Source organism: Chamaea fasciata, unplaced genomic scaffold (genome assembly GCF_029207755.1).
Source record: "Chamaea fasciata isolate MVZ Bird 193981 ecotype frontalis unplaced genomic scaffold, bChaFas1.0.hap1 SCAF_221, whole genome shotgun sequence".
Lineage (NCBI taxonomy): Eukaryota > Metazoa > Chordata > Aves > Passeriformes > Sylviidae > Chamaea > Chamaea fasciata.
The window spans coordinates 108,273-115,942 of record NW_027094306.1 but is presented as its reverse complement, the minus strand read 5'-3'; the positions used below and the strand labels follow the sequence as shown (position 1 = coordinate 115,942).

General features: G+C 56.1%; 1 protein-coding gene across 1 annotated transcript; it reads left to right on the top strand.

The window, feature by feature from the left end:
* Window positions 1-2,048: 2,048 nt before the first annotated feature.
* LOC136304927 (serine/threonine-protein kinase pim-1-like) lies at window positions 2,049-7,446 on the top strand. The gene is made up of 6 exons (XM_066208350.1): window positions 2,049-2,375; window positions 3,012-3,191; window positions 3,439-3,588; window positions 3,821-3,932; window positions 4,543-4,677; window positions 7,092-7,446. Exons 1-3 carry the CDS (start codon window positions 2,130-2,132, stop codon window positions 3,451-3,453), a joined length of 441 nt encoding a protein of 146 aa, XP_066064447.1. The 5' UTR covers window positions 2,049-2,129; the 3' UTR covers window positions 3,454-3,588; window positions 3,821-3,932; window positions 4,543-4,677; window positions 7,092-7,446.
* The last annotated feature ends 224 nt before the right edge of the window (window positions 7,447-7,670 follow it).

Sequence of the window (7,670 nt, the reverse complement as noted above, 5' to 3'; positions counted from 1 at the left end):
TCATCACCCTGTGGTGGATCCCACTTGGGCCCACAGATCTGTGAACATCCATTTGGCTCAGCAGTTCTCTGGCTGCCTCCTCCTGGATAACAGGGGCACCATTCTATTCCCTGACACCATCTACCAGCCCAGGAGGGCAGCTGTCCTGAGGACAAGCCATATTCCCACTAAAGACTGAGGCAAAGAAGGCGTTAAGCACTTCTGCCATCTCCTCATCTGCAGTTCCTAAGTTCCCTCCCACATCCAGCAGAGAACAAAGGTCGGTTTTTAGCCTTCCTTTTGCCGTAATATATTTGTAAAACCATTTTTTATTTTCCTTCACAAACTTGCTGCCGTTGGTAGGACATTTAGTGACAGAAGCTGCAGCTCGTTCTCCAGGAAGGGTTCTTGGAAAGAGCAGACAGGACTGTGGAGAAGATTCTGGGAAAGCTGAAACAGCTTTTAAAAAATGAAACAAAAATGGAAAGAACCAATCCAAGATGGTTTTCTCTATTTATTTCTATGCTCCCCTTTTCCATTTTGCACTACTTCTCCATCTCATTAACTACAAATGGATCTCACCTCTAAGATCCATGACTTGGCAAGTTTTGGACGCTGTAAAATACCATGAGCTACACACAATTTGCCTACCCCCGTTTTTCTTGGAAAGCAATGCTGGAGACGCAAGTGCAGTGCTTGGGCCAGGTACGAATTCTGCATTCAAGGAATGTTCTCTGACAGTGTGTGACCCTCAACAGGGACAATGCACAGCAGCGGCCAAGGGGATTGCTCTGCCACAGTGCAGGAGTCAAGGCTCTGGGTCTTGGCTCAACGGGGCAAAGTTCCCGTGTTTGGAAGGCTCAGGGGCTGCCCCCGGGGCGCGCGGGGCTCGGCGTGGCGCTGAGCGGGCAACGGACAAACGGCCCCGGGGAAAAACGGCCCCGGGGCTTCAGTTGCAGCGGCAGCAGCGGCAGCAGCGGCAGCAATGGCAGCAGCAGCAGCAGCAAAAAAAAAGCTACTCTTGCGACTCCCTCCTGCTTCTCCTCTCCCTCTCCTGCAGTCCCACACCCGCTCCCAGTCTCCCTGTCCCGGTGTCCCCCTCCTCTCCCAGTGTCCCTCTCCCCTGCAGGGCCGGGCCATGCCCCCGGCCCGCCCCCGGCCCCGGGCGGGGCTGCCCCGTCCCCGCCCCCGGGCCTCCCACCGCGCTCTCGCCTCCGCCCGCCTCTGGCTGTCCTGGCGATGGCGGTGCTGGGCGGGGATCGGTGCCTGGGCCAGGGACAGTATCGCCGCGCTTTGCCTCCGCCTGTTCCGAGCCCGGCCCCGGCCCCTCCCGGGCCCCGCGGACACACGCGGCGCGGCCGCTCCCGCCGCCTGCGCTGCGCCTTCCCCGGCCCGAGCTCCGCCGCTGGCCAGCGCGGCCGCCGGCCCCGAGCCGCCAGTGTCGCCTTCCCAGGAGCGAACGCCTGGGGATGCCCGGCCTGGGGTGGTTGAGGGGCGCTCAGGGGCCGTTCCTGGCCCCAGGCCGAGCGCTGACAGCCGCGTCTCACCGGCAGGGAAGGCGCAGCGGGGCCTCCAGGAGCAGTACCGGCTGGGTTCGCTGCTGGGGCGCGGCGACTTCGGAACTGTCTTCGCGGCGACGCGGCTTTCGGATGGCGCCCCGGTGAGCGGCGGGCGCAGGAGGAGGGGGTGCAGGAGGAGGAGGAGAAGGGCGGAGGAGGAGGAAGAGGATGGGGCTGGGCAGGGCGGGCGGTGAGCTCAGCCCGCTGCTCCCCTTGCCTTGCAGGTGGCCATCAAAAGGGTGCCACGGAACCGCGTCCGGCACTGGGGAGAGCTGGTGAGTGAGCGGGGGCCAGCGGGAGAAGCCGGGGCGTGCCGGGCGGGGACGAGCCGAGGCCCGGCAGGGTGGAATCCGCCAGGACGCCTCAAGGGAGAGCGGGCGTGCGGCCACTGGAGGGTGCAGAACATCCCGGGCAGGGTGAGCGCCTCCCCACCCCTGGCAGGGCCTCAGCCCCACTGACGGCATCGTGGTCCTCCCACAGCCCAACGGCACCAGCGCACCGCTGGAGATCGTGCTGCTGGACAGGGTCTCCACTGGCTTCCCTGGTGTGGTCCAGCTGCTGGAGTGGGTGGAGCTCTCCAACGACATCGTGATGGTGCTGGAGCGCCCGGAGCGGTGTCAGGACCTCCAGCATTTCATTCGGGCACGGAGGTTCCTGTCCGAGGAGGTGGCGCGGGAGCTGTTCCGCCAGGTCCTGGAAGCCGTGCGGCACTGCACCAGCTGCGGGGTCCTGCACAGGGACATCAAACCCCAGAACATCTTGGTTGACCTGGCTACCGGGCAGGCCAAATTGATTGACTTTGGCTGTGGCAAGAGACAGCATACACTCAATTTGCAGGTGAGCCCACGCAGGGGGGTGCTCCCGGTCCCAGCATCTCATGGCCCAGCCTGGGTGTGGCAGCAGGGACTCTCCCTTTTGCTGCCAGACACAGCACTGAGTCTTCAGCCAAGTGGCTTTTGAGCAGGGGTGTGTGGGGGGCCAGCTTCCAGCCCTGCTGGCAGCCTTTGCCAGCCACTCTGCCCAGGTCTGGCGCTGGGGTTGGGGCAGGCAGCTCGACAAAAACACCTGTGGGTGAGAGTAGCAGAGAAGCGGGGGCTAGAAGCAGTGCAGCAGCCAGTTTGGCGTGCAGGCAAGAATGGGCTTGGGCTGTTCTGCCTGCCTTATTTGCCCTGGCTTCATAATGTTTTTTGGGGCAATGCAGGCAGGGAGGATGAGGGCATGGTTTTTCCCCGGCGCTGGGTGGGTTTTTCCTTTGGATGTCATGGCCAGGCCTTGCCACGGCTTCCGCTGCCCCCTTCCGACACTAGTAGCTTTTTTTCCAACCCTGAGTTTGTAAACAAGTCACTGGTGCTGGTGAGAGAGCAGCAGGTCACCCCACGTGCCACTGGTGCAGCCCCCGCATGCCCAGGGATGCTGGGGCCAGGCTCTGGGAGCAGCAGCATCCCCCTGATGAACTCCATCTGTATTCCATAGGAACACCATCCTACAGCCCCCCGGAATGGAGCCACTGTGGCTGGTACTATGGCGAGCCAGCTACCATCTGGTCCCTGGGCATCCTGCTGCACCAGATGGTCTGTGGAAGACACCCTTTCAGGAGGGGTCAGAAGATCAGCTGGGACCATCAGCTCTCCCTGCCACAACGGCTCTCTCAAGGTGGATGCTCATCTCTGGGCACGGGGGGAATACCAGTGCTGGGAAACAGCAGTTGGCTTGTGAGCATCCTGCTTTGGCAGCTGCTGAGGAGATGGCACATGTCCTGCTCTCCTGATCTCCTCCAAAACAGGGAATTGGTGGGAAAGTTTAGGCCCAGCTCTGAGCACATGCAGCATGGCCTGGGCATGGGAATAGTGGGACAGGAGCTTTCTCCAACTGACTGGCGGCTTCTGGTTTCTCTCCCCAGATTGCCAAGATCTGATCAGGTGGTGTTTATCAGTGCACTCCTTGGACAGGCCCTCATTAGAAGACCTGTTCTGTGATCCTTGGATGCAGGATACTCACCTGCCATAGAAGAAGGGAGCGAGCCACAGGCACACTTTGATGCAGGGCCCTGGTAAGTTCCAGCTGCACACATGCCTCGGCGATCAGAAGCAGAGCAACCCAGACTTTTTGTCCTGCCTGTGTCACTGCGCAGGGCTCATGGGATGGGCACAGGCAGCCCTCGTGCTGGAGCCGAGCTGCTCTGCCCAGCACTGGTGGCTGCCATCCAGGCTGGTTTTGCTTGTCCTGGTTCACTGACAGCTGGGGCCCTGGGCAGAGCCCTGAGAGCCTGGTCTCACCCCCAGGGAACGAGAAGGAGCCCCTGGAGAAGCTGGACAAGGTGGGGCTGCTGCTGCTGGAGACAGCGAGGACAACATCAAGGATGAAAACCTCTTCTGGGACCTGGCCACCACAAAGGTGAAGATGATTGACTTCGATTCTGGCACCTTCTTCAAAGCCAGGCTCCACAGCCAATTTGCAGATGAGTCCACGCACAGGGGGATGCTCCCAGATTTGGGCATTGCACGGCCTGTCCAGGAACCACAGGTTCCTCTCTTTGCTGGGGCAGGTCCAACTGATTGTTCAGTGGGCTGCCAAGCTGCTTTTTGGCAGGGCTGGGGGCACAGGCTGGGGTGGTTACGAAATGGGAGTTGGCTCCTGGCCCTGCCAACAGCCCCCACCACCCACCGTGCCCTGGGCTGGGGCTGGGGCAGCCAGCCCGACACAAACAAACCCCCCAGGTGGGAGCAGAGGTGGGACTCCAGAGCCTGTCCATGGGCTGCTTTGCTTTGCAGGCAAGGAAGGGCTTGGGCTGCTCCACTGCCCTTGTTTGCTTTGGGATCACCATTATTTTGGGGGGCAGTGCAGGGGGGAAGAGTGAAAGCATGGGCTTCCCTCACTGGTGGGTGGGTTTTTCCCAAGCATGTCGGAATTGGCCCTTCCTCAAGCCCCTGACAGAGATCACATCTTTTACCTTTTCCCTTGTTTCCCCTTTTTGTCTGTTAATTTGTTGTTTGTTTTTCTAAAGGAAGTGTTCTAGGTGGTGTCCAGTTTGGATTGGGAAGTGCTTGGGACCAGCTGTGGCGTGGATGGGCCGCGCCCTTGGAGAAGGCTGAGGACGTGGTTTGGGAGCAGCTTTTCTTCCAGCGGTGGATGGCGTGAGGTGGGTCCCCGTCTTCTTGGCACAGGTGGGGTAAGCGCTTTTGGGAGATGGCAGCCAGCACAGGAGCATCTTGCTCTGGGCAGCTGCTGAGGGCTGGATGCGCCGTGGCTGGCTGCAGGCTGGGCACACGTCCTGCCAGCAATGATGGGCAGCTTTGGGCCCAGCCCTGAGCACGGCCAGCGTGGCCTGGGCACCGCGGGCGGCTGGGACAAGGGCACAGGAGCCTTCAGCTGGCGGGCGGTTTCTGGTTTCTGTCCTTGCAGCCGGGCTCTGCGGGTGCTGAGGCTGCTCTGGGCTCTGCCAGGGCTCTGCTGGGCTCAGCACCGGGCCGGAATCAGCCAAAGAAGAAACGGTGTGCCCTGCAGCAGAGACTTGCCTTGAGCATTTTGGCAATGCAGCTCAAGTTTGCAGTGTACATCTCCAAGAGAAAACATGATACCGCCCAAAAAATAAACTTCTTCAATACCTTCTGAAATGAAATCAATCTGGGATGGCCCCAAATGACATTTTTAAGCTTGCTCAAGCTGTAGCTCAGCTCTTCTCTGAACAGTTCTGTCCTCCACCTGCCTTTTCCTTCACAATGCTCTCTATTTTTCCCCAGTGAGTTCCCAGCCCATGCCAGTCTCCATCACACTGTTGCCTTCCTTGGTGCCCCTCAGCATGAGGAAGACTGAGTCCCAGGCTTAGGGACTGTCACTGGCTGAAGAGTAGCAATGTCTCAGAGGCCCAGAGACATTTTAGTGTCATTCAGAGCTGCTCTCCAGTCCTCAGCTCTCCTCACTGCTGAGTTCCCACTCCCTTTTTGTCGTCCTTCCAGCAGGATGACCAAGGGGCTCTTGGATGTCTCTGTATCCATGCACAGAAGGCTCTGTCTGCGCCAGGGTTTCCATTATGTCTTTGTACCCATGGGTATGGAATGAACACAGAGAGGGAAAGTGTCAGGCACGGTGCTTGTGCACTCCTTCCTTTCTATACAAGACACATCCATGCACACCTCACATACAGATGTATTAAAAGGATAGGGATGGATAGAGATTTTCCACAGAGCTCTAACTTTGGCTCACTTGTAAGCCGGAAGCCAGGGGATTTTTTCCCAGCTTTGTGTGAGTAGGTGTCTAAGAGCTGAGGAGAGCAGCATTTAGAAGCAGTTTCAGGATTTCTAGGCAGGAAATGGAGCTGACAACCATCAGTGTAACTCGCTGTATTCATTGGGATGGGCTGCTGGTTCTTTTGGAATATGGCACAATGGAGAGACAAGACTTGGAACAATCCCAGCTCTCTGTGGATTTGTGCAAAGGGAGAGCAGCAGGAAAACTTTGTGTCTGCTTTGGGGGACACAAGGTCCACGGAGCTGGGGTGGCAGAGGGAAACGCGGGCTGGTGGCAGGTGAAGTCCTGTTTCATGACATCCCAGAGTGGCACAGGACAAAGCTAAAAGCACCCACCACCCCACTGATGAAATCCTTGGGCTGCTACACACAGTATAGGAAAAACTGCTGTCACACAATCCATTGGGATTTAAAACTTTCATTTGCAACACTTTTGCTCCAAGTTTCAAACTGCCAAATTTTTACACTCAAGATGCAGTCGTACACAATCCATCTTTCAATTTCCTATTGCTTTAAGTTTAAATTTACTTCATATTAGGAAATAATTCCAACATCTGCAAAAGAATGCAGCTGATGAATCCTTGCCACGAGCACATTTACAAAGCAACTGAGTTCTCATTTCAAAACATCACTTACATCTTTTTAATCCACACTTATGGAAGACTTTTAACTACACGGTTTTGGGGCAGTTTTTATCTTTTGTATTTTTTCCGGTTTTCTCTTTTTTTTTTTTTTTTTTTTTTTTTTTTTTTTAACAGAAAACACATCCTAAAGAATGTGCTTCCTTTGTTTCCTGTTCCTGTATGGAGCAGCTCCCTTCCCACTGGCCCTGCAGGGCTGAGGCTTTTCCCCGTTGCTGGGCACAGACTGATGGAGCAGCACTGCTGAACACGGGGACACACAGAGGGAGCAGAAGCAGCTGCCTGTGTCCACCTGCAGCTCCAAGGCCCAAACTGGTTCCCCCCTGTCCCAGCTGTTGGGGGGTCACACTTTTATTGGGGTCCCTCATCTATTCAGTCCCCACCCTCCCCGGGCTGCTGGGAGTCCCAGGAACCCAAAAAGCTCCCCCCTCTTCTGTCTCCCCACTTACGGGTACTGGGACTGACTGGGCTCATACTGGGAGTGACCAGTGTTATAAATGCATATTATAAACTTGGCTTTTTGCAAGATGTGTTCTATATGGTTAAGAATATTGTGTAATGATATAAGTTTTTTTTAGTTCTGCTATTAGTAAAGAAAATTAGGCATGGAGGTACTAGATGATATAGTATGCTTAAACTGTCTGTTTGGTCGGGATAACATCTAGAGAACATGTAAAGGAGACTCTGCTATTGAGATACCAACTATCAGCATCTACCATCTGAAGAAAGTATGGACCAAGGCCCAAGCTGGAGGTGATAATGAAGACACAGCCAAGAAACACGCATGCCCTAAAACAGCGGACCCAAGGAGGAACCATGCAAAACAGTTCCCGGAATATGGAAACTAGTTTATGGAAAAATATGAACATTCAACAGGTTGATACAATGGAAATGGTATTTAAAGAATGACTCTGATACAGCAGAGTGTGGACTTGGCTAAATGCCAAGTCAACCGGCCAAACGTACTTAGCTTTTTTTTAATCTCCTAACTGACTCATTTTCTATTAAACCTGTTTCTGAAAATTTACATAGAAAGTGAACCTTGTTTTTCACAGACTGGGCTCATACTGGGACTGACCGGGCTCATACTGGGAGCAGCCACTGCCGGCACCGGGACCCCCCAAAAACACCTCCCGGGGAGCGCCCGATGTCCCCCCGAGGGGCATCTGCTGCTCGGCTTTGGAGCCCTGCGAGCTCCAAACATCCCCCCAACAAACCCCAAACCCAGGGACCCCCCGGGATAT

Excerpts from the sequence above, each read along its gene's own strand:
- LOC136304927 (XM_066208350.1), top strand. The coding sequence starts at position 2,130 with ATGGTGCTGGAGCGCCCGGAGCGGTGTCAGGACCTCCAGCATTTCATT. Across the intron at positions 2,376-3,011 it reads AGCATACACTCAATTTGCAG|GAACACCATCCTACAGCCCC; the intron begins GTGAGCCCACGC and ends TGTATTCCATAG.